The 26,874-nt window shown below is 42.6% G+C and overlaps 2 protein-coding genes and 2 non-coding genes across 4 annotated transcripts; 2 read left to right on the forward strand and 2 right to left on the reverse strand.

Moving 5' to 3' along the window:
* Positions 1 to 2,870: 2,870 nt before the first annotated feature.
* On the reverse strand, positions 2,871 to 2,944 carry TRNAW-CCA. Its single transcript has one exon. It is a non-coding gene; the product is annotated as a tRNA-Trp (tRNA).
* Positions 2,945 to 5,787: 2,843 nt separating this feature from the next.
* On the reverse strand, positions 5,788 to 5,860 carry TRNAK-UUU. The gene has a single exon. It is a non-coding gene; the product is annotated as a tRNA-Lys (tRNA).
* A 12,683-nt stretch (positions 5,861 to 18,543) lies between these two features.
* Positions 18,544 to 20,879, forward strand: LOC123442470 (60S ribosomal protein L5, mitochondrial-like). The gene has a single exon (XM_045118519.1). It carries the CDS (start codon positions 18,957 to 18,959, stop codon positions 19,527 to 19,529), a length of 573 nt encoding a protein of 190 aa, XP_044974454.1. The 5' UTR covers positions 18,544 to 18,956; the 3' UTR covers positions 19,530 to 20,879.
* Positions 20,562 to 22,435, forward strand: LOC123441282. The gene has a single exon (XM_045117762.1). The coding sequence runs from the start codon at positions 20,864 to 20,866 to the stop codon at positions 22,433 to 22,435; it is 1,572 nt and encodes a 523-aa protein (XP_044973697.1). The 5' UTR covers positions 20,562 to 20,863.
* Positions 22,436 to 26,874: the final 4,439 nt, after the last annotated feature.

The raw sequence follows: 26,874 nt of genomic DNA on the forward strand, positions 1-26,874 counted from the left end.
CACGAGCAACTCTTTTCTTCATGTGGGTACAGCCCACTTTTCCTTTGATGAAATGCGAACACAAACTTCAGGCATCCAAGAAAGAAGTAAAGATCGAAATCGAAGCATTGTCATTGGGTTGAAGATCAATTCATATCGACAAGACTTTCCATTCATCTTTTTGTTGATATTTGGATTCCGTTTTCAAATAAAGTCATCTTGTAGTTAGAAATCACCTTTAGAATCATCAGCCTCTGTCCCTACACTGACTCGCTTATCCGGGATCGATCCTCACTACGGTCCTTTATTTCGAAACGAGGATAGGTCTCTCGCGGAACGAGGTGTAGATTGAGAAGAAAGATGAGCGTATGGTCCATACTCACTCGGGTTCAAACTTATTTTGCATGGAGAAATGGGTACATGCCTGTAGATCTTCTTCTCACAGCGAGCACTTGATTACGGAGCCTGATTCTGTATATTATTTATGGATTATTATAGAATCTATCTTTTTCTTCAAATCATAGTGGGAATCCTATTACCGATACCTAAACGTTTTCTTTGTCGAAACAGAAAGGAGGGAAATTGGATAACCGACGACACGAGTTTCCCGTTCAACGTTCCGCTTCGCTCCACTGTTAGATAGGCAATTCAATAGTTACCGACGAAAGGAGTTCCCCTTCTCTTGGCCAATTGACGTTCTGCTTCAATAAGTCATGACCTTCACTCTCCTCAAGTGAGGAGGGCATATTGTTTGACCAACGAAAGCCTCACTAGTTCCTTCTTCCCGTTCACTATTCCCGTAGCCTGATACGAGTTATTTAGTTCGTGTCTCCTTGTTCTTGGGAAGAACCGAAGGTTCATTCGCGGCACTCGTAGACATAGTTGTATTTCAGACCCTCTTCTTTCCCTAAAAAGCTAATAAATCAAAACAAGAGAAAAGCAGAAGCGAAAGCTCGAGTCGAAGAGTGGAGGTCGCTCGGTAACTCGAGTCGATCAGTCCCATTCATTCTTGCCCGAAACAAGTGGGCTATTCATTCCGGTGCCACCTTTGTTCAATCGAGTCCATGTTCTCTATTTCCCAAAACCCATTCGTTCACCGACCCGTGGACCAGAGGTTTAAAGCTTGGAATTGAGCTTTCTAGCTTTCTTTAGTACAATCTTTTTGCGAGAGCAACCCCGGGTTCGTTCCTAAGACTACACTCAAAGCTTTCTCTGTTCATGTTCCGGCATAGGAGATCTAGTGGTAGGATAGGGGACAGAGCTTTAGGGCTGCAGTAAACCTCATATGCGCGTGGCTCATCATAAGACCTTAGCCTGATGTCCTACCCAAAGACTTCAAAGGTAGTCACAGGACAACCTTTCCGAGTTCTAACTTCCAAACCTATAACTTGGTTTGCTTGCCTGCTTCCTATCTGACCTATCAATCAAAGAAATGTTCTAGTTCCGCGATACGAGCTTGACTGTCGCTCTGAGACAGTAGATTTCTTGGTTTGGGGTCCCTTTATCAAAGGCTCCCTTCCCTACTGATCATACAACAAATGAAGGTGGTTAGAAAGATGGCACATCGATCTTCTGTACACCCTGTTCGTGCTGCGGAACGCAGAAAATCCGCCTTCCTTGGAAAAACAATTCCTGACTCCGAAGTATCAAAGGAGACTTGGGTGGCGCCTTCTGAAGAGCCCTTCATTCCGCGACTCAGATAGGCTAGGATTCGTGTCTCAGCCGGAAGGGGTCGTAGGACTGACTCAGACAAAGCGTTAGAAGTACGATCTCCGAATCTATAAGCTTTGGCCTGCCTTCTTCCCTTATCTAATCTATTAGGTAATAAGAAAGTGGTGTTAATTGTCACGCTAAGGAGCTGACCAGTGACATTTCTGTCTCAATTGAAGTCAACCTTACTATACTCGCTTGTAGGAGATCATCGCTCAGAAGGGCGTTCTTTCGCTAGAAAAACAAGAGTTTGAAGATCACCCAACCCACGAAAAGGTCAGAACTCTCGATCTAGCCCCACTTTCTATAGCAATTTATCGACATGTTGTTTCGAATGTCCTTGAAAAGGCCTACTCACATACCCTGCCACTCGATGTGTAGTGGGTTTGTTCAGTAGAGATGGGTAGAGCGCACAAGTATTGGAAGGAAAGTTTCACCCTTCTTAAAAGAGAAAAAGTCTGTATTGAACTATGATTTGAATTCCTTTCTTATTAGTTTCCAAGTGCAAAATGTTCATTGCCTTGATCAGAGCCTTTAAGCCTTTTAGAAGCGAGCATTTCCGCAGCTTCTATTTTTCCTAAAGCTAATGAACCGAATGGAAGAGAAAAACTTGGAATAAATAATAAAGAAGGAACCAACAAGAAAATAAAGAATTGTTCCAACCTCGGCTCGGGGTCTGTCTGGAAATGGAAAATAGTTCTCTCTCTCATCTGGTCTCGCCACAGTGACAAGAAAAACAAGTGAATAATTGGAATAGAACGCAATCGTCAACCAAAATCGGGTAGGATGTATTATAAAAGAAAGCCTTGCCTCACTCGCAAGTGAGGACCTCACCCCTCCTTCCTCATTTATTGAGAATGGAAAAAGACAATGTTCATTGCTTCCTCAAAACAAGAGTTCCATGGGCGGTTTTTAATAAACCTCTTTCAGCAAGGCAAGGTGATTCATGAAGGATTCCTCTCCTCTTCTAGTTGGTCTATTAGACTATTATTACTATAAGGTCCCCTAAAACAGGCATACCCGTAAAGGAAAGGCAAGGGAAAATGGACGGAGATTGGTCAGTGGTCTCCTCTCCAGGTCGAGTATTTCTGTTGTTTTCTTTGATTTGGGTTAAGAACAGTAGTCGTACATTCCACTTTGTTAAGTTCTTTTTTTTTGATTCGACATAACAAGAACAGAATCACGCTCTGTAGGATTTGAACCTACGACATTGGGTTTTGGAGACACACGTTCTACCGAACTGAACTAAGAGCGCTTTCCGGGAGATAAAGCAGTAAAGAAAAGGATGATTTTTGTACCGCATGCATATAGAAAAATGAAACTCTGAATTTTGTCCAATTTGAATCGATCTCAATTGATCCCTCGTTACTGCCCATAGGAGAAGTAATAGGTAGGGATGACAGGATTTGAACCCCAGCCTTGTTTTCCACATCATAATTTATTCCTCCATCTATATACAACTTTCTTGTCATTTCTTCTTTTTGGTTTCATATAATAAATGATATACATCTGAAACCCAACCTAACGTATAAAGAATGAATATTTATCAGTAATGCTCAGGAAGAAAGAAGGGGTCATCTTTTTGATTTTTATTCCACCCTCATGTACCCTTCTTTGCATTTTTTCTAAAGCCTGTTCAACCTCATATCACCTAGAACAAGTCATGGACTTCTTCAATGAAAGAAAGTCTCATGGAAACGTTTTCAACGAAATAAGAACCATAAAAAATAGATTTCTTGATCTTTTTATTTAGGAAAACTTATTTTTTCGCAGTTTTTTCTTTTATCCTAAAGATATGCAGAACGAGTGTATTATGAAATGTTCGTTGTCTAGCTTTGCATACATCGCTACTTAATCGTTTAGTGGTTATCGATGAAATTACTTCACCATAGAGAAAATATTATGGAAGTTTATATATATATATTATTGGTTGCTTTTGTTTATGTCCAATTGGAAAAGTTGATCTTCTAAATTCATATGTTTAGCCTAAAGTACATAACTTGTGTTCCTCCCTAGTTCTTGCAAAGCCACCTAATCAAGCCTCACCTCATTTGTAGTTATAACATGTTCAGCTGAAAGCAAACTCCAAATAAAATTGGTTTACTATTAGTAACACATATACTTTTTTACCTTAGCTCTTTCTTTATTGTTCATTGAGCAGTTCAAATGCTTTGATTGCTTATCAGATAAGAGGTAAAAATATTCTTCATTCGTTTATTTTGTTAATTCAAAATTTCATTCAAATCCATTCTTTCTCATAACTTGAGAATATGTACAGCGCAGAACAGAAAAGAAGGCAGATTTGATGAGTTGTAGGGGCGGACCCACTTCCACTGATTTCTTGCGGGAAGGTTCTATAAGGGAAGAAGAATCAGAGCTGTGACCTGGTAACCTTGATTTCTTTCGGAACGTCATTACGAGAGTAACAAAGAAAGAATAACGTAGATAGGAAGGAGCGAGCCGAGCCCCAAGGATAATGAATTGGTATGCCGGGTGCTTACTTGAGCAAGAAGCCAAGTCATCGATAATCAAAGAAAGGTGTGAGTGAACGAGCCCAACTTTCCTATTCAAATATGACTCCTTTCCACTTTCAACAAATAGAGAAATCTCCGCTAGGCTAGCAGTGGGTAACCAACGTAGTGCCCCATTCGTTCCATGACATCCAATCAGTTCTCCTCGGATTCCAATCCAATCTCCCAATCAGTGAGAAATAGACGGTCGGATGAGATCTCGAACGTTGTCCCTACCTACTGAGGAATCCAAAGTGTACGTAGAAAAAGAGAGTGTTGGAAATGCATCGAGGAGAACTTACCTTGTGAGTCACTACTCCGGCACTGGGCAGGAATACTACTAGCGAGGCTTATAGGCGGCTAGTTCTTAAAGAAATCTGTCAGCTATAACCTAGCCTATTGAATCTGGTACGCCCGAAGCACGAAACTAGATAGGTAGCCCTACCTACGACTAGAAAAGTATCGTATTTTTTTCTTCCAGTAAATCTTCCACTCATTCCTTCCATTATGGAATATCATTTGGAGTGTATTTTCCCTCTCAAAAAAGGCTTCGCCCTCACTTCACTGAACTTATTGGAAATGCCTAGGACAGAGTTCATTCACTTGCCCAGCAGCCCTACTCCTCATAGTTGATCCGAATTTCTATCCCTGATTGACTCAATCAGGAAGAGGAAGACTTGATAAAAGATGAAAAGAAAGGATTGATTACCTTTTTAAGTCAAGAAAAGAAAGGAAAGGGCTATTTATGAGTTTATGTAGATGAAGTTTAAGATTCTTGGATGAGCGGAACATCTTTGAGACAAATCATCTCTACCCGGGTACATAGCTTCATCCAAACCATGGATCCACGAATTGTTGACTCGCTCTAGAAAAGAGCTTCGTAGTTGGGAGCTCTGAACCGATGATCGATATGGTTTCCTAGGATGAGAACTCTGGTTTACTACTTGACAATAAGAAAGTTGTTTTATCTTTTTTTCACTTTTGGAGGTGTTTTGCCTAGTCTGAATTTCCCCTTCTTCTATTTGATCAAGATGGATAGCAAAAAAGCATGAATAGGCCTACTGGGATGGAAGGAGAGAAGGACTGAACGAGAAAAGGAAATACCTCTTTGTTTACCTTGGAATGAATTGCTCAACTACTTAGGTAACGAAACGAAACGTTCATCTACGATCTTTCTTAAAAAAAGATAGGACTGTACGGCAGTTCTCGTTAGTAGATTCGCAGAACAGAAGAAGAAGTTCACTCTGACTTGCGCACTACAAAAAGGCAGCCAACGACTTCGGACGTACTCCGTCTTTCGAGCCTCTGTTTAGCTTCAAAAGATAAGGCGCTAGTGCAACGAACGCTGCTTTGGTGCGTCCCACCCCAACTAACTAGTGCTTGACTTGACTTTCCCCCGCGCCCTATCCAATGAATAAGGAGAAGGCCGGCCTATCAATGACCGAGCCAGTCTGATCTCCTTTATACTTACCTCAAACAACGAGCGAAGTCGAGATGTTGACGAGAAAGGGGCTTTTCTCAAGGCCAAAGAGTGCTCTTTGAAGGCTACTATGCATCCTTACGAATACAAGAGTGGTTTTTTTTGTTTTGGGTATAGCAGGACTTGAACCTGCGACCATTAGGTTAAAAGCCCAATTCTCTACCAACTGAGCTATACACCCGATTTTACAAGAAGGCTTGGTGCGGAAAAGAAAAGAGGGCGGCCTGGCCCCTTTTCTTCTTATCATATCACAAGGGCGCGGCTCTGTATGGTATAGTACTGTGGAGCAAGTTTGGGAGTCCTTTCCACTCATTGAGGATTCTATCTAAAAAAGAAGGTCAACGGGGGAGACTACTTTGAAGTCCGGGCTGAACAAACTACTTCTCCTGCTACCAAAACAGAGAAATAAGGAAATAAGATGGATTCGTCTAATAAAATACCCAATGCCTGTAGTTGAAGAATTGTTGGATGAGTTATCTTGTGCTGTTTGGTTTACTAAGCTGGATCTGAGAGCTGGTTACCATCAGATAAGATTACATGAAGCAGACGAATACAAAACGGCATTCAAGACCCACGTCACTATGAATTTTAGGCTATTTGGGCTCACAAATGCACCACCCACCCTCCAGAGTGCTATGAACACAATTCTGGCTGAGCTGACTAGGGTTTGTGTACTTGTTTTTGTTGATGACATCTTAATCTACAGCAAATCCTTGCAAGATCATGTCACCCATTTGCAGCAAGTATTTGACCTTCCGAAGCAGAATCAACTATATGTGAAGTTGAATAAATGTTCATTTGCTCAACCACAGATAGAATACCTGGGTCATGTCATTAGTGGGCAAGGGGTGGCTACAGACTAAAAGAAGATCCTCACACTGAAAGAGTGGCCTACTTCCAAGTAAAGCACATTAGAGTTTGGGCTTAGCAGGACAGGCGTTTCATTCACAGGAGCTTAGCTCATTTGACTGCTCAAAGACTTAAAACACCAATGCAGCACAGCACAAAGCTTTCCTTTCCTCAAGCTCATGGGATTACAATATACCATCCAATAAAAGGCTCAGAGAATAGGGCAGCTGATGCACCACTATCTAGATTACATGAGCCAGATGAACTCAATGCCATTACTTCCTGTCAACCACAATGGCTCACTGATATTGTTGCAGGGTACAACAAAGACACATTCACCCAGAATTTACTATCTGAATTGGCAGTCCTGAGCACTCACAAGAATAGCAAATATTCATTGCATAATGGGGTCATTCGATATAGAGGAAGAGTATGGGTTGGTGCAAACTTCTAAATGAAAAAAAACATCTTGCAAGCACTTCATGCCAGTGGTATTGGTGCCCACTCTGGCATTAGTGCTACTTATCACCGCATCAAGGCACTATTTGCTTGGACAGGAATCTTTCAATCAGTGGAATCTTTTGTCAACAAGTGTAAAATCTGTCAGCAAGCTAAGGTAGAACATTAAAAACTCCCTGGCCTCTTCGATCCTCTACCCATTCCTGATGAAGCATGGTCCATTATCAGCATTGACTTCATCACTGGATTACCAAAGTCCCATTACTATGATTCAATTCAGGTGGTGCACGAGACAAGCCAAACAAACAGAAACTGAATTAATACCGAAGAACACAAGCTGTGGGCCGTAAAGTGGAAACGGTTGCAGGCCAAAGCTGTCCCCCTTTGCCACTAAGACTTGAATCTTTAACCATCGGAATACCCGGTACTCTCTCTACCAAACAGGCAAGATAGTCTTATCTTGAACTCTGTCCCTTCTCTAATGATTGACAGGTTTAGTGCCTGGTAGTAAGGGTATTTTGTGGTCTATTGTCCTCCTAGGAGGTCACTCTGTAGGCTCAGCAAACAATTCACTGAAGCCATTCAAGACCGGTTGCAGGGCAGACAGACCATTGACTTGACATGACCGTAATACATACAGAATAGGAAGGATAAGCTATAAGATAGAGATCCGGATTGTTGTGCTCCGGAATAAAGAAGAATACCATCTTGTCTAATCAAATACGAATACCATCTTATTGATTTAGTCAGCTTGCATCAACACATAAGATGTGATATGAGTAGTGGGAAATAAACTCTTCTTTGATCACTTGAAACATAGTAGAAAGCATCCAAAACAGAATGAAATGCTGTTCAAAAGAAGAAGCTACCTGGCCCAACCACTACACCATTTTGCCTAATGTGTGACTACCCATATCTGTTACAACATCTTCCGTTTCCAAGTTTTCAGTGCCTTTTTCTTATAGTATACAAAATCGGATTCTGGATTGCTCTTCATTTCGTTCAATTTATCCCCTTGCTTTTCAACGTATATATATTAACCCGCCTTGTTTATCTATTTCTTCTACAATTCACATGACTCATTGAAACCAACTTTCTCCTTCCTACATTTTATCTATACAGCAGTTATCCTGTATAATGATTTCTTTTTGGTCGCTACTCTCCTAACCGACGAGTCGGAGAGGATACGAATGTCCATTCACCCTACCACCCATCTTCCTTCTAGCTTCCTTGATCAACGACGAGTAAAGATCCCGGAAAAGATCCAAGGGAGTACAATACACTTTATATTCACGTCTTGAATAATGAGGGGGGTAAAGAAGAAAGTCCGATTTCTCTCTCCTTTGCGGATATGCCCTTATTCAGCTCTTGAAAGAAAGAGAGAATGATCAAACTCAACTAGACGGCAGTTCCTCTTGTTCAAACCTCTCTTGCCGAGTCTTCTCCTCATAGCGAGTTTCGCTCTCGCTTCGCGTGTCCTAAACATAAAAAAAGAAAGAATTGATTGTGAAAGACAAGTGTTTCATTCCCCTCCCTAATCGTTGAAATTCGAACTGTCCGCTAGCTCCTCCTTTGTTTGGATTATAGCCCTTCCTTGGGGATTTACTATCCAAAGTAAATCTTTCCAGTTTCAAATGCTACTATTTCTTCGTGGGCAGAAAGTCCAAAATCTTCTTTTTCCGGTACTCCTTACTCTTTTCTCCCGTCGTCCTACTTTCACTTCTACGGACCTTCTATCCATAACGAGTTCCAGGATTGGTGAATCGATGTGGGAATAGATAAAACGATTGTTGAGTACACAGTATAACCGTGTAGCTCATCCAGAAGATCATCAATGACCGGTATCGGGTATTTCTTTTTTACGGTTTGCGCATTGAGTTGCCTATAATCCATAGGCGCCACGAACCTTCTTTCTTCTTGTAAAGAAGAGCCGGTGAGGCATGAACTAGGTTGTAGAGTACCATTCTAGAGTAACTCCTTGATTATGGCTTCAATTTCATCCGGTGGTGTGAATACCTATAAGGCCTTTGATTCACTGGTTGACTATCGTGAGGTGAATCCGATGGTCACATGGTCTTTTAGGAGGGAGGGTAGTGGGTTCTAAGAACACATCAGAGAAAGAGGACCAAACCTGCTTGAGTCCTCTTCTACATCTTGAGTACTTCCCACTCCAATGGATCTAGTTTTTAGAATAGCTTTGATCCGGCCATGTAGAGCACTCATAGAGGTCCGGCTTCACGTCAGTAATCTACCACACCCATGCTGGGACTCAGTAGAGTCCCACGAGTCAATCGACAAAAGCGAGAAACGAGGTTGTTCGACAAGGCTACGGTCTAACTTTTTCTTCCTAGGGGAGTTCAATACGAAAATAAAGGCGCTCCGCGTTGGAAATGGCGTACTACGTACGGGTGGTATTTCAGGTATAACTGATCAGGGTTGTTCTGAAAGCAAGTCAATTGGTGCTTTGGAAAGTGAGTGCCAGAGGCTAGTCACTGCTTGGTTTACAGAAGGGAAGGAAGAAAGAGATACCGAAGCAGATTCAGTATAGAAAAGAAGAAATTGATACCATTCATTCCAGTTTATTTGATACCCACTTAAAGTTTCTATCAAACCATGTCTTTTTCTTCGAACGTCAATCTCGTAGGAATTTCGATTGGAAGTGTGGTATTGAAGGGCGAAGCCTTTACTCTTTGACTTGTTTCTTTGAATATAACATAATATTGACTGCGCACTTCGAAAGATGATGGTGTATTCCGAGGATCAGTCCGTTTTTTATTGAATTCGCAAATTGATAGATCTGGATGATTCAAAGAATGATTCTTCCCTGGGTATTTCCCCGGTACCATTATTTAAATTGGAGCTTTTCAATTCCATTTTTGAGATTGAGGTGAGGGTTTAAGACCGCTCGTAACGATTTTTGTCTTTTATGGCTGGGTGGGCAAGAAAAGGATTTTACTCTTGAAGATATCAACTCATACGCCTGCTCCATACATTCAAAAACATTTTTGGTACTTTCTATGAGAATGGATAAATAGAAATGGGTACATTCCTCTTTCTCTTTCCTGGCCAAACTACCCATAAAAAAGAAGAGAGAGAGCTGTAAGAGCGGTAAAAGCAAGCTCGGTGGCCCGGTTTCACTACAGGTTGATATATCCTTTTGAAAGAAAAGTCAATTCGCTATGCTATAAGGTACCAATTCATCAAGGTATAAAACCACATCTACAGTGGGAGTCCCTATCTACTTTCGATTCCCTTCTTACTGGCTTTGCCAATACATCATACTGATTTGACGCTTCCTTACGCTTTCTTTCAAGCATTGCTTCCAGGACAACGGAGAGTATTCCAAGATAAAGAACCAGAACTGAGGTTGACACTACTGAAAGATAAAAGAATGGTGGATAGATGGATTCGCACCATCCCAAAACCGAAATACAGACAGACCAAAAAAAGACGAAAATAAATACTCCACCACCAGCCTACCTACTAGCATGTATTAAGCGAATAGCTTGTATGGTAGTTGTTAAAGAAAAGATGTATGTAGTCCCGGAAGAGAAGCAATTGTCGTACGACCTGTAAGCGTCACTTTTGACTTCCTTGCCGTTTGTGAATTGAGTCAATCGAGTTACGTTTGAAAAATGAATGGAATTCTGGAGTGGACCGAATATCCATAGCAGAACCCCACACTGGCTAGGAACTGGGCTGCACTAAGCCCGGCACTTTTTGGGCTTCTTCATGAATCTAGTTTTCAGGTAAGGTCAGATCATCTTATTGAATAGATATCTGAAAGAAAGCAAAGGAATGAATCGTTTTTCCAATTACCTTCTCTCGAAAACCATAGATCTTCTGGTTACCATTGACTATCCGGCACTTTCGTCTGTAGAGCGAAGCAAGAAATTGCATGGAAGGGCTTTTATGCTAATATCAGCCTTGTTTGGAACAATAGATGCAATCCATTTCAGTGTATGTCACTGAGTTCACCATTGCAGTTGAGACGTCAGGCAATTGAGCGTTCCCTAGAGTTTGGTTCAAAGGCTAAGGACTCCCCGCCGCCTTCATAAGGGCACTAAGGCGGAGCACGGAAAAGCAAATTGGGCACCCATGTTTTACCAGTCCCGGATCTCAGGGCCGTTTTGCCAACCGCCGACATGAACGAAATCGAATTTCATTGCGGGAAATTAGGATTTCATGAGGGAGGAAAAGGGGGTGGAGAGTCGTACAATGCATTGGTGGGATGAAGGTGCTAGCTTGGCTGAGATAGGAAGTTTCGATGTGTATGTAGATTTGGTTCTAGTGCCCCCATCCTTTTCGAGATCTGTCAGGATTAGCAAGATGTTCAGGTGTAAACTATAGAGAAATGGAATGAATGAAATGTATCTAAGAAGAAAGGAAGCCATGCTCCATCCTGTTTATAAAAAGAACATCACCTCCCTTTTTGGTTAGATACCGCTCCGTTAGGTACTAATGCTTCTACCTATCACCCGGAGGGTGAGTTTGAGAGCAGTGTTTTTTTCCAACGTTAATAGCATTCCGCGAGAAAAGTCATCTACTGATGTTGTCAGCGGAGTCCCTCGTCCATCCATGTATGAATAGCGGTATCCCCCATTTTGGACAGTGATGAGGTAGTCGACGCAATTTGCATGTGTATTTGCGTTCGGCTTTGCTACTTTCCTTCTAGAAAAGAATGTCCGCGGAAGGGAATAGTCTACGTGGCCCGGGGTAGTCTTTCAATTCCTTTATCGGGTGGGAGAGTTTAGAACCAGTTAAGCCAATAGCTGCTGCTTTAGTCACACTAGCTACATCAGTTGATCATGGATTTAGCATACCACCTCAGAATAGTCTACGTGGCCCCTTGTTTTTACTACAATTTGATATAGTGAATCCAGTAATGCAGACAGCCCTTTTTAAAGCGCTTTTAAAGCCCCTGACTCTCAAAAAGAGCTGGAGGTTTTGCCTCAACTCATTCCATGAATGTTGTTTCATTCCCCACGCGGCTGAATCCAACTCAGTCTTTATCCTGCCTTGGAGTTCTCTCTCATAACTGAAGCCAGGAGGTATTCGATTTATCGGATTTCGAGCTAGCTGCCCTTTTCTTGCTCCTTGCCATTAGCGCAGCCCTTTTCTTTTTCTTAGCTAGCGTAGTTTTTCACCTTCAAAAGAAGGCGCCAGCGCTTTTGTAGTGACCCCGGAGGGGTCCCGGGTTGCTTTGGCGCGCCCCACCCCGTCAGTCCTGTGTTGTACTTGACTTGACTCTCCCCCGCTTGCTGCTTGCTGATCGCAGTGTTCAAAAATGACACGAAGCTGGATATGAGTAGATGTTGTTGGTCGAAAACGTCTTTCATTCACAATGAAACAGAATGGTCTCGCTCGATGCGTCATTTTAGAATGTGTATTTTCATATTAAGAGTTCTTAAAAGTTATCAACTCAAAGCCCAACCGTCAAAAGGATGCTACAATGTTCGAAATTATCAACTTAACATGCCCCCTTACTTCCTTCGTGACCTCCCACTACTTCATCTACCGAAATGATTAGGAAGATCTCGTTTTTTCTAGCATTAAACCTGCTCATGATCCTTAGGCTATAGAGCATGGAGCAGACAGAGAGATGAAAGGACCACCTTCTCCTGCTTGCTTGATCAGAATCTATTCACATTTAGAATAGCTGAAGTGCTACTTAACTTCACTTAGTAGTTGAAACTCGGAGAGACAGAGAGAGGACTCTCTCATACTTGCCAATTCCAAGGCTGATCAGCAAGGGAATTGGCAGGAACCAACCTTAGTTGCCCCTCGGTAGAGTGAGTCTACTTAGCGAACTGGCAGGATTCGAACCTACTTGGAATCTGTTCTAATTTCTGCCGCTTCTTCTCCCTCTGAATCAAACTTTTTTTTGCCATAATGTGCCGTTGCTATTATTACCAAGTATACGGTTCTAATCCTAGATGGAAAAATAAATAGAAAAAGAAATCTAAGAAGGCGGATCCTCCCTCTCTATCAAGAGTAATGAACTAGGTGCTGATACAGTACAAAAAAACAAACTAAATTAACCAAACTTGCCTGATGTTGAGGCAATCAAGAAAGCTGCATAAGTGAATATATAACCCAAGGAAAAGTGAGCTAATCCAACCAATCTTGCTTGCACAATGGAAAGAGCCACGGGCTTATCTCTCCAGCGAATTAAATTAGCTAAAGGTGTGCGTTCATGAGCCCATGCTAAAGTCTCAATTAATTCCTGCCAATACCCCCGCCAGGAAATTAAGAACATAAATCCAGTAGCCCAAACAAGATGTCCAAATAAGAACATCCACGCCCATACCGATAAACTATTCATCCCAAAAGGATTATATCCATTGATAAGTTGTGAAGAGTTTAACCATAGGTAATCTCTTAACCATCCCATCAAATAAGTGGAGGATTCATTAAATTGTGAAACGTTGCCCTGCCATAATGTGATATGTTTCCAATGCCAATAAAAAGTAACCCACCCAATGGTATTTAACATCCAGAAAACTGCCAAATAAAATGCGTCCCAAGCAGAAATATCACAAGTACCGCCGCGCCCTGGGCCGTCACAAGGAAAACTATACCCAAAATCCTTTTTATCCGGCATTAATTTGGAACCGCGTGCATCTAAAGCGCCCTTTACTAAAATCAATGTAGTTGTATGCAAACCTAGAGCAATAGCATGATGAACCAAGAAATCCCCTGGTCATATTGTTAAGAAAAGCGAACTACTATTCTCATTAACAGCATTCAACCATCCGGGCAACCATAGGCTTCGACCCGCATTGAAAGTGGGGCCATTCGTTGAAGATAAGAGTATATCGAACCCATATGTCGTCTTGCCATGAGCAGATTGTATCCATTGGGCAAATATAGGTTCGATCAAGATTTGCTTTTCTGGAGTACCAAAAGCAAGCATGACGTCGTTATGAACATAAAGGCCCAAGGTATGGAATCCTAGAAAGAGGCTAGCCCAACTTAAATGAGATATGATAGCTTCTTTATGGTCTAACATTCTTGCCAATACATTATCCTCATTCTGTTCCGGATTGTAATCCCTAATGGAAAAAATTGCTCCATGAGCAAAAGCCCCTGTCATGATGAACCCCGCAATATATTGGTGATGAGTATATAAAGCAGCTTGAGTAGTAAAGTCTTGTGCTATGAATGCATAAGGAGGTAAAGAGTACATATGTTGAGCTACTAAGGAAGTAATAACCCCTAAAGAAGCTAGAGCAAGACCTAACTGAAAATGAATCGAATTGTTGATTGTGTCATAAAGGCCCTTATGCCCACGCCCTAATCGACCCCCCGGAGAAGTATGCGCTTCTAAAAGATCTTTAATACTGTGCCCAATTCCGAAGTTAGTTCGATACATGTGACCGGCAATGAGAAAAATAAATGCAATAGCTAAATGATGGTGAGCCATATCAGTCAGCCACAAACTTTGTGTTTGTGGATGGAATCCCCCAAGAAGAGTTAGAATGGCAGTTCCCGCTCCTTGAGCGGTACCAAATAAATGATTACTCGAATCAGGGTTTTGGGCATAAAGATTCCACTGACCCGTCAAAAGGGGTCCCAACCCCTGGGGATAGGGTAATACATCTAATAAATTATTCCATCGAACGTACTCCCCCCTGGATGCGGGAATAGCAACATGAACTAAATGTCCTGTCCAAGCCAAAGAACTTACCCCGAAAAGTCCTGACAAATGATGATTGAGACGAGATTCCGCGTTTTTGAACCACGAAAGGCTTGGTTTCCATTTGGGTTGTAGATGTAACCAACCCGCTATTAAGGACAGCGTAGAAAGAAATAATAGAAAAAGAGCTCCAGTATAAAGATCTTCATTGGTGCGTAATCCTATTGTATACCACCACTGATAAACTCCAGAATAAGCAATATTCACTGGACCAGCAGCACCTCCTCGAGTAAAGGCTTCCACAGCGGGTTGACCAAAATGAGATCCCAAATCGCATGAGCAATAGGTCTTACGTGTAAAGGATCCTGTATCCATGATTCCAAATTTCCTTGCCAAGCTACATGAAACAGATTTCCGGACGTCCATAGAAAGATTATTGCTAATTGCCCAAAGTGAGAAGCAAAAATGTTCTGATAAAGACGTTCTTCAGTAATATCATCATGACTTTCGAAATCATGTGCGGTAGCAATACCAAACCAAATACGACGAGTAGTGGGGTCCTGAGCTAAGCCTTGGCTAAACCTGGGAAATCTTAATTCCATAATGCCTTTCAAATCCTCCTAGCCACTATCCTACTGCAATAATTCTCGCTAAGAAGAATGCCCATGTCGTGGCAATTCCACCCAGAAGGTAATGGGTTACTCCTACAGCACGTCCTTGTATAATGCTCAAGGCTCTAGGCTGAGTAGCAGGAGCAACTTTGAATTTGTTATGAGCCCAAACGATAGATTCAATGAGTTCTTGCCAATAACCACGGCCGCTGAATAAAAACATTAAACTGAAGGCCCAGACAAAATGAGCACCTAAGAAAAAAATACCATATGCAGATAATGAAGAACCATAAGACTGAATGACTTGCGATGCCTGTGCCCACAAGAAATCTCGAAGCCACCCATTAATCGTAATGGAACTCTGTGCAAAGTTTCCCCCTGTAATATGAGTTACCACCCCTTGATCACTTATGGTACCCCAAACATCCGACTGCATTTTCCAACTGAAATGGAAAATGACTACCGAAATTGCATTGTACATCCAGAATAAACCTAAGAAAACATGATCCCAGGCAGATACTTGACATGTTCCCCCTCGGCCAGGCCCATCGCAAGGAAAGCGAAAACCTAGATTTGCTTTATCGGGTATCAAACGGGAACTCCGAGCAAATAAAACACCTTTCAAAAGTATTAATACAGTCACATGTATGGTAAATGCATGAATGTGATGGACTAAAAAATCCGCGGTTCCTAATGGAATAGGTAACAAAGCCACTTTGCCACCTACTGCTACTAACTCGCCGCCTCCCCACGTTAAGCTAGTACTTGTTGTTGCACCAGGAGCTGTTACGCCAGGCGCAGTAGCATGGATATTTTGTACCCATTGAGCAAAGATAGGTTGTAATTGTATGGCGGTATCCGAAAACATATCTTGTGGACGGCCTAAAGCACTCATGGTATCATTATGAATGTACAAGCCAAAACTGTAAAAACCTAGAAATATACATACCCAGTTAAGGTGGGATATGATTGCATCGCGGTGTCTAAGGACGCGATCTAATAGATCGTTGTATCGAGTAGTTGGATCATAGTCTCTTACCATAAAAATTGCTGCATGTGCAGCAGCACCGACTATTAGAAATCCGCCAATCCACATGTGGTGTGTGAACAAGGAAAGTTGTGTACCATAGTCAGTAGCTAGGTATGGATAGGGAGGCATAGAATACATATGATGAGCTACAACAATGGTTGTAGAGCCTAGCATAGCTAGGTTAAGAGATAATTGAGCATGGCATGACGTTGTTAAGATTTCATAAAGACCCTTATGGCCTTGTCCTGTAAATGGGCCCTTGTGAGCCTCCAAAATATCTTTAAGTCCATGGCCAATACCCCAGTTGGTCCTATACATATGACCTGCGATTAGGAAAAGAATAGCAATAGCTAAATGATGGTGCGCAATATCGGTCAGCCAGAGACCACCGGTTACTGGATCTAGTCCTCCGCGAAAAGTCAGAAATTCTGCGTATTTGGACCAATTTAAAGTGATAAAAAGGGGTTGCTCCTTCGGCAAAACTAGGATAAAGTTGAGCCAAAAGGTCCCGATTCAAGATAAATTCATGAGGAAGTGGTATCTCTTTAGGATCCACCCCAGCGTCAAGAAATTGGTTAATTGGTAAAGATACATGAATTTGGTGTCCCGCCCAAGAAAGAGACCCAAGTCCTAATAATCCCGCTAAGTGGTGATTCAACATGGATTCTACATCTTGGAACCAGGCCAATTTGGGAGCGGCTTTGTGATAATAGAACCAATTTTCTTTAGTTCAGTGCGTACCCGGGACGACCTAATAGAAATTCCCTTCAGCCCGGAGGAGAGCGGCGCCACCCCAACCACAGGCCCTCTCTTGGATCCGGCAGATGGAGGGAAACCTTCCAAAAGCCAGTCTTGTTCCCTAGCTGAAATAGATGCAAAGCGGGACCAAGATTTCGGGGTGAACCTTTTGGAAACCATAAAAAGGGAAAATACCTATGAAGAAGTACGACAGAAGTATCCATCATCCGACGATGACGCTCGAAAGGCGGTTATCGAACAAATAGATAAAAATGAAATTTTCGGTTCAAGGCTACTCAGACACTTTAAGCAAAGTGCCCCCATGAGGGCTCTGGGGGCAGATGCCTTCCACCGTGCTTTTTCCGATAGGATCAACCAAATCATGAAATGCGAGGGAAAGGACGCCACATCACTTAGGGACCTTATTGATCTTAAGTACAATTTGGAGGATCCTCAAAAGCTGAATGAGATTCTCACTCGATATTTCGAGAAACGAAAAAGATAACAGCGTGATACAAAAACAAATAATGATTTCTCATAAAACATCGGGGTAAAGTGGAGAAGAAACGAACGATCCCTATATCAAATCTAATTCGGATTGCTCTACCGGGTCAAAAAAACAAGGGATCGCCTACTATAAGTATGAAACTAAGAAAGCTACATCTTAATTTATTTGTATCTTTGGACCTTTCAATGAGCGACCTTTATCAATAGCTAACTCGGGTGTTTCAACTGAATCAGACCTCTTGGTCAGTACAGCAGCGCCGGGGGAACCACACTGACTCGGACATGGCATTGATCCTAAATAGAGAGTTTTCGGGGAGAAGATGGCTTCATTGAGACGAGACCCATAACTATAGCCACTTCTAGCTCAGTGGCTCAGCAGAGACCTAAACTAATACCTTATCGAAAATGGGGAACGAAATCCGATCATCTCGCCCGGCGAATGGGAAGTCTTGGTTGGTATCTTAATTCGAGTTGGATTCTTCCTGCAAAATTGGCTATGAATCGCCTGATGTATGCCAGGCGCCCTTGAAGCGAACGCAGCTCCTTAAGGTTTTGAGGAGGAGGCATTTCGAGTATGGCCTTGATTTTACTCGGGTCGATTTCTATTCCCCGATGTCGAATGACAAACCCTAGGAATTTGCCTGACGAGACCATGAAGGCGCACTTCAACGGGTTTAACTTGAGTGCATGTTGCCTTAGGCGGTCGAATACGATTCTGAGATGTTGAAGATGTTCTTCATAGGATACCGCCTTTACAACGAGATCATCTACATAGCACTCGACAATCTTATGTATTATCTCATCGAAGATCTTAGTCATGGCGCGTTGATATGTAGCACCGGCGTTTTTGAGACCTTTGGGCATAACCTTGTAACAATATATGCCTATTGGAGTGCGAAAGGCTGTGCTTTATCAAGGCAAGCTTCTCTTTATATTCTATTCTAGAAAGGATCAATTATATTCTCATCTCCTATTTGTTTGAGCCATTCATTATAGTGGTGGTGCTGGGAAGGCAGCTTAGCACTCTAGTCCTTTTGAGTAAGGAATTGTAGCATGGGCAGGCAATCTCTTCGATTGATTCCCCTCCAGGAATTACTTGAATTAATTAGCCGGCCCACGGAGTGAAATATCGAACTTAACCTATAAATAACTAGTATCTCAAAAACCAAATAAAAGGCTTTCTTTTAAGCTTGTTAATGGAATTCCACAGGAGTCAAGCGCTAGCAAAGAAGAATTGGAAATCAGTCGCTTCCCTTCTGGACTCAAGTCAGCAGAAGAGTGAACTTCATATTAATAGGTAAATCCTACATCAAGCGTAAAGGAAGTACACTTTTTTTGATTCGGCGCTTAATAACTCGTACTTGACGTTGGTTTCGGTTCGATCAACTATCCTTTTTGAAGCGGATAGTTCACAGTGCTCATTCTCAAAAAAAGCGGAAAAGCCATGATGTTTCCACTCCATTTTCATTACGAAGATGTATTACGTCAGGATCTGTTGCTCAAACTGAATCACGCCAATGTTATGGAAGTTCCTGGATTGTTTGAAATAAGATTAGTACCAAAAGCTGCCTCTGATTTCAGAATCCAATTTGGAAAATTGGCTATGGAGATTTTGTGCGGTCAGAGATTCATACAGACACAAAGGGGCCCCTATTTTCAAGTAGGAAAGTCGTTTCGATCCAATCCATTCTTGGGGTCCGAAAAAGACACTGGATATGTCAGTGACTTTGCACGACAAAGCGTTCTCCGAGGGCATAGAATGTACCATTTTTTGGTAAGAATCTTGACAGTAATGTCTATGTTAGATTCTCCGGTCGAAATACGGGAAAACTCCATCAAATTCTTTATGGAAACGGAGTTTTGCGAATTCTCCCCGGAACTGGAAGATCATTTCGAGATCTTCAAGCATATTCGAGGGTTCAATGTGACTATTGTCACTTCGGCCAATACAAAAGATGAGACTTTACTACTGTGGAGCGGCTTTGTGATAATGGAACCAACCAGCAAAAAGCATTAACGCTGCAAAAATCAATGCACCAATTGCAGTACAATAGAGTTGTAATTCACTAGTTATTCCAGATGCTCGCCAAAGCTTAAAAAAACCTTAGGTTATTTGGATTCCTCGGAAACCCCCACCTACATCACCATTCAATATTTCTTGCCCTACTATAGGCCAAACTACCTCAGCACTGGGTCCAATGTGAGTAGGATCACTTAGCCATGCTTCATAATTGGAAAAACGGGCACCATGAAAGTACATGCCACTCAACCAAAGAAAGATAATGGAAAGTTGCCCGAAATGAGCACTAAAGACTTTTCTAGAAATCTCCTCCAAATCACCAGTATGACTATCGAAATCGTGAGCATCGGCATGTAGGTTCCAGATCCAAGTGGTAGTATCAGGGCCCTTAGCTAGTGTTCTTGAGAAATGGCCGGGTCTGGCCCATTCCTCAAAAGATGTTTTTACAGGATCCCTATCCACAACAATTTTTACTTCTGGTTCCGGCGAACGAATAATCATTAAGTCCTCCACAAGAGCATATCCAAGTGGATCATCAACTGAAAAGGCAATAAATGAGAAGTTGATTCCCGTACAATTGCATTTAGTTGGTTTAAAGCGAGTTCACTTGTCCAGCTTCTTCTATATCCAATGCACTCTCAATTGGACAGAAGGATCTGCCCACATATTGGTTAATGTAATGTTGCTGTGGAGTTTTGGTACCTACTACTATGTCCAATCAGTTCCAACTCTGAAAGTTCAGGTGAATTTGGTAACTATCTGGATACCTTTAAAGGTCATAATTGTCATGGAAGGATATCCAGACGAGTGTCCAGGGTAGCCAAGCAAGATACCATGCGCAGTGCCTCATCGAGGATTGTTCTAGCCATCTCCACAGGGGTCCGTCCGGTTCTTCCTCAAATGGGTTGCCTCAATCTTTATCAAAGTTTTGGTATCTAGCTTATCCAGCTACAGTATAGTATACTCCTTCCTTGCTCGATAGAGCTCTTTGAATCCGCTTCAACTAAATGCGTAAAATAGAGTAATTTCTTCAAAAGCCAGTTTCTTTCGAGAAGGCAGGAGGCCCATAGCGAGTTACAATAGTGCCAGTTCTTGTATGGAAGGCCGTAATTCCGGTAACCTCGACTGCTCTAAGAATGATCCGGGCTAGCCGGGCACATCACATCAAAGTTAGGTCATTTGTCAAAAACATGGCAAATAGCTCAGTTGGTTTGGTAAGGGAGCTAGTCTCTCACTTAAACCACTCCCATATTAGGTATCCTATCTCGTCTTAAAGTTCCCCCGCATTACCCATAACTTACCACCTGTATCTCCGGAACTCAAATCGCAAAATGACAATGCTTTCGATAGTCTGTACTAAATTACTTTGTACGAATGCACATCTCGGCCTTCGGGTAGCTGATCACCATTTCAAAGTCTATATCCGTGGTTCAAGAAATGGAATTGCTATTCTCGATTCAGACAAGACACTGATTTGTTTACGAAACGCTCTTCATTTTATAGGATCTCCCATTCGTCAAAAAGGCCGTTCCTTCTTTTTAAAGACCAATCATTTATTTATTTATGAGATAACGGAAGAAATGGCGAGCTATTTAAGAAGCTATTTAAGAAATGTGAATTCTCATTGTTTCGATGATTCTCAATGGAAGATCGGGGCGTTTTTGACCAATTCTTTTGCAAATAAAAAAAAATTCCGTTCAAGAAAGAAGAAGATCAATTTTGGGTTGAACCAACAACCTGATTGTGTGGTTATTCTGAATGCAGATAGAAAGTCTTCGGTCAGACTGGAAGCTGATCGATCACAAATACCTATTCCATCCTTAGTTGATTCTACGATCCCATGGGAATCCTATAAAAGAATCACTTATCCCATCCCAGCGAATGATCCTATACAGTTCGTATATCTATTTCGTCATTCGATCATGAAAACAGTGATTCTTAAACAGAATGCGATTAGTAGAGAGACACCACCATCTCTTAGCAGAGGCACTTTTAAGACGGTGTCCACTGGCATGCACTCCACCTCTTCACCCCGAGGAAGAAAAGTGTCTCTTGTGAGACTGAACCCCATGAGAACCGTTTCTTCGGCTGTCTTTGAATTATTAGCGGCAGCCCAGCCCTTCTTTACCAATACTACTGAGAGTCTACCCCAGCCACAAGGGGGGGCTGCTCAAATAGTTCAGGAGACGCCAGCCCCACAAGGGTTCACGGAGCTCCAACCTATACAAGGGCCAGCTATACCTTTAAGTTTGCAACTCGATTTTCAATCCCAAGCTCATTTTCTTGACTGTATGACAAGACATGCAATTGGGGAGAATAATATGTTTTATAAAATTCCTGGTCGTCTGCATAACCCAATATTAGAAAATTATGGAGGTGCAGGTCCAAGTACTTCGACTCCACCGATATTAGAAAATTATGGAGGTGCAGGCCCAAGTACTTCGAATCCACCAATGGATTTATCTCCAACCATGGATATGGATGTATCTCCTACCATTCATGTACCTCTTAGCAAAGAGCAAATCTATTTCAATTTGGTGCATCTTGATGCCACTAGGAAAACCTCGGGATTATCCCAAGAGAAGCTTATGACACTAGTAGAGATAATTTATATTAAGAAATCGTCAATACTAGCGGAGCTAATGGATAAATCTGGCCCTCAAAATTGCCACATCCTTTGGAATACGGATGGTGCTGGCAATGCCATCCGAAAAGGAAACGGAGAAGAATATGATGTAAAAACCTTAAGGGAGATCCTTAAAAGTTTGCGAAGTAATGAGGAATTACGTAAAAGTCATTATTTGGGGGGAATTTGGAAAAGAAGGATTTCAGACCTCCCTAAAGCCAAATTAAAACTTTTAAGAGTGGAAGATATACCCGGGGGGATATACGAGATTCTTTGACCCAGAGAATCGGGCCTGACTGGGATAAATTAGATTCGATGAACCAGAAAAACCTCTGGACTGAGTGGAAAGACTTTGAGAACCCGACCAACCTCCGGAATCCCGAGGACTGGTAATGAGAGGTTCCTAGATGTGGGGAAATAAGTTCTTCATTTGAAGAGTTAGTTGGCTGGCCTACCGGCCCGCAGATGTAGAGAGGTTGCCCCCGCCATCCTCTTGAACTGCGAAATCAAAGCGATTCCTGTTGATGGAAGAAAGGCTAATTTCGTTTGATCCGATCCGCCTATGCCAGTTCGAGTCTGGCGAGTCGCTATCATCTGTTGCCCTAACTTTTTCTATTAGCTCATCTTGTCCGTAGTGATATTTTGGAGAAGGAGCAATTACCGGAGTGAGAAAGGTAGAAAGAAGCAATCACGAAAGCTAGTGCTAGTTGTGGCTTTTTGTACTAATCTTGTTTGTTCGGTAGCTCGCATCAGCAGCTTTAAAAGGAATAGAAAACGAGGCTTTTTCCACCACACCAGAGGCGGGCATTACGCTCAAGCAGGGGAAGTCAATTTGACTGCTGCTCGAGAACCTGTTTGAACAAGAAGAAGTAGCATGGCTCCAGCGGGGCGGAGCCAATTGGCTACGACATGGTGACCGAAATACAAATTTTTTCCACCACTTTGCAATTGGAAGAAAAAATAGGAATCTGATCAAGTACTTGATGAGCGATACTGGAGATCGAATAGAAGGTAATGACTTACTCGGTGCACATATTTAGGGCTATTTCTCTCATCTGTTTACCTCCGAGGTCCTAGCTCCAGACCCGGATGTGATTAACAAGGTGCGGGCGAGGGTCACGCAGCAGATGAATGAGAGTCTCCTGGCTCCATTCACAGCAGACGAAATAAAGAAATCACTGTTCAATATTGGGGATTTGAGGGCCCCGGGACCAGACGGGCTTCATGCTGTATTTTTCAAGCATTTCTGGCCGATGCTTGAGAATGACTTAGTGACTGAAGTACTCCAGGCCGTGAACACAAAACATATCTGAGGGCTGGAATGACACAGTGATCGTGCTGATACCAAAAGTGGAGAATGCAGAAAAGGTAACGCAATAAAGACAAGCCTATGTAACGTTATTTATAGGGTGATTAACAAAATGCTTGCCAACCGGGAATATTACCAGAGATTAATGGTGCTTCCTGAAAGAAATAATGCTTAAGATGGGGTTTGCACCAAGATGGGTTTCTTTGATGATGGAATGTGTATCATATGTAAAGTACCTTGTTCGGTTTAATGACCATGAAACTGATAGTTTTGTACCCTCAAAAGGGCTTCGCCAAGGAGACCCCCTCAGTCCGTACTTTTTCCTTTATGTGCATAGGGGCTCTCAAGCTTGTTACTTCATGCTGAGGAGAACAATAATCTTTCGGGAGTGAAGGTGTGCCGGGACGCCCCCTCGGTGTCACACCTCTTGTTTGCTGACGACTCCCTCATTTTGATGAAGGCTGATGCAAGTAATGCAGCCTGTCTGAAGAACTGTCTTGATTCTTACTGCGCCTCATCTGGCCAGCTGGTAAGCGACGGTAAATCAAGCATCTATTTTAGTCCTAATACTACTGTTGATCATAGAGTGGAGGTTTGCACAGCTTTGAACATCATGACCGAAGCTCTAACAGATAAATACGTGGGACTACCGCCCCTGGTTGGCGCAGAGAAAAGTCACTGTTTTAAAGATTCCTCAAAAAAAACAATCCGGTTCACCATTTTAGGATCGGTAGACTCACGTCAGATCCGTCATCCCTACTTACACTAGCCACCATTGCTGTCTGCACAAGACGATACGGCGAATCAAGGACTGTGATTTGATTCAAACTTCTTTGTATGACATATCCCGTCCTTTCCATGCGCCTATATGCTTAAAATGCAAGAGGTGGATGGTATCGATCAGCGGTTCCGGGTAGTGCCCCCTCAGAACGAGGTAAGAGCGAATGATCTTTAGCTGGACGGAATCATCATTTTCCCTAATTTATTATACTCGAAAGCCGTTGCACAGGAAACCTGTGCATACGTTTTCTCGCTTTTTTTGTTCTTTTTCTGATTGGAAGGGCAACCAACAAGGGTAGAAATAGGTGATTCCACCGAGCTTTCCTTCGGGATGAAATGAGGAATCTCGATCTGGTTGCTACCTGCTGAGCCAGAAGGCAACGTATACACAAGTATAGACTATAGGTAACACTGTAGGGTACAGCCTTGGGTAGTCTTAGGGTTTTCCAAGATATGATATGATCGGGTTATTTATTAGAATTGGAAATAGCTAGACGAATAAGTAGGCTTTAAAAGGACGAATAAAGTAGGCCTTCTAACTCAAAGTACTCCAGCTTAAGGAAAGACATGCAACATTGGTGATCAACGTATGGAATTTCCGCTATTCCGTTCCCATTGCTAAGGGGCTTTGAACACCTCGGGTGCGCGGTTACTCTCGGATGGTTCACGGCAATTCCAGGTAGTTTCTACTAATAGCTCATTTTCCTGTATCGATAAGAGAAATGACATCATGTCTTCTTCCGTAGCCTGAACTATCCAACTGGACTCCGGCTATGCGGATTGCTTTCTTCATTTCAGTTGGGTAATTCGACCGTCCACCTTCCATACAACTTGAGTTGGCTTTGATCGATTGCTTGGTGTCACGCTATTTACTACTACGGTTAGCGAAATTCGTTTATGACACCGATTCATTTCTAGTTGATCCATTTTGTAAGGTCGTTCAGAAGCAAAGGCCTACTACTCTACTAGTAAAGTAAGCTGGTCAAGTCAAAAGAAGGTTCCTGACTATCTAGTAAATGAGTGCACGAAGAAAGGGAATGGCATGTTCACAAACTGGTACTTTTCTCCCGGTAGGTATGTTTTACAATAGGCATGTGCCATGAAGCAAGAAAAGGAAACATGTAGATAATGTTCTAACGTGCCGCTATTTACGACGAGTTTCTAATGGATCTAGGAAAGAGAAAATGAAAATGCTGCTGTCACCCTACACTGGAGAATAGAAAGGCAAGATAGACTATTGAAGCCAACCTTTTCATCCCCAAAAGCCTTTGAAAGACCTTACCCATCTATATCTGAAGCAACCTAAAAAAGCAGGTGACGTTGTTGCCCGAGGAGTTGATGACCTTGTAGAAGCATTTGCCCTTGCTGCTCTTTCAACTCAAGAGGATCAAAACATCGCCGGTAAACAGCAGAGGGGGAACCTGTTCCAAAAGCAAGGTAAAGAGTCTTTACGATTGAAAAAGAGAATCCCAAGAAGGGGACACAAGAGCACGGTCTAATCTGGCTTGCACTAATGTGGAACTCAATCTCCTATTTTTCCAAGTGAAAGCCGGGCCGACGAACCCCGTGTCAACAAAGCCCCAAGTCTGTGATCAAATTATTTTTGATCTTGTCCCTTCCTTCGATTGCTTTGTTAAGGGAACAGTTCATTGGATCTTCTACGGCTCCCACCTCTGTTTCGGCACCGGCTCCTAAAAAAAGTACTAGGAATGGCGAATGGTTCGATTGAGGCTAACGCAGGAGCTAGTACTCCCCTGAGCACCAGACCCCTTCCTTATCGGTATCCCTAATCGAATCCTATCTCTCTGGGGAAAGGTATCTTTTTTCAATTCGAACAACGGTATCCCTACCTGGCAAACTATCCTCGTTTTCGAAGTCCCTAGTTTTGTCCTCTGCTGTAGTATTCCGGTTAGTAGACGGCTTCCTTCATCGGAAATCTAGCCAGTGCTTTCCATTAGGTGTGCAACGAAGGATAGCCTTGTGCAGAGGCGGGGACAGGATTCGAACCTGCTGTCTTCAGATCATGAGCCTGATGAGTCGACCAATTCCTCTACCCCGCTTCTTCCCCTGATCTTTCTTTCCTCTTCCCACCGGGGTTCCCCTTGCTTGCTTGGCCGGGATAGAACCAGCGTTTAGGCTGCGGCTAGGCGCGGAGGTTGGAGCTCCCTCCTTGACTGACGACTGGTACGAACTTGCTGAAAGCACGAGCGTAGAGGCGAAAGAAGAAGCGAGGGGATTGAGCTTCCAAGCGAAAGAACAAGGGATGAGCGCTTTGTTGCGCCTGCGCATACGTTTCTATACGCTAATTCCTGACTGACTTGATAGTGCGATGAGCTTACTTGCTCTAGTTCTATCCTCAGGATTGACTTACCTGAGTACCTAGCACCGAGGATCGATGTAATTGACTTGAAAAAAGATGCTGTTGATGCTAACACGCATATAAATAGATGTTCCCCACTGCTTGCTCCTCTTACCTGAATGGGGTTATATGCCTTAGTGAAACTCAGGGTAAAGTGGCAGAGGTATGACCTCAGGAAGAAAGAAAGATCGGGCGGGGAAAACGGGGTTCGAACCCGCGACTTCTGGCGTGACAGACCAGCACTCTAACCAACTCAGCTATTTCCCCC

Source organism: Hordeum vulgare, chromosome 3H (genome assembly GCF_904849725.1).
Source record: "Hordeum vulgare subsp. vulgare chromosome 3H, MorexV3_pseudomolecules_assembly, whole genome shotgun sequence".
Taxonomy (NCBI): domain Eukaryota; kingdom Viridiplantae; phylum Streptophyta; class Magnoliopsida; order Poales; family Poaceae; genus Hordeum; species Hordeum vulgare.

Coding starts and splice junctions, on each gene's coding strand:
- LOC123441282 (XM_045117762.1), top strand. CDS start 20,864: ATGACAATGCTTTCGATAGTCTGTACTAAATTACTTTGTACGAATGCA.
- LOC123442470 (XM_045118519.1), top strand. CDS start 18,957: ATGATGTTTCCACTCCATTTTCATTACGAAGATGTATTACGTCAGGAT.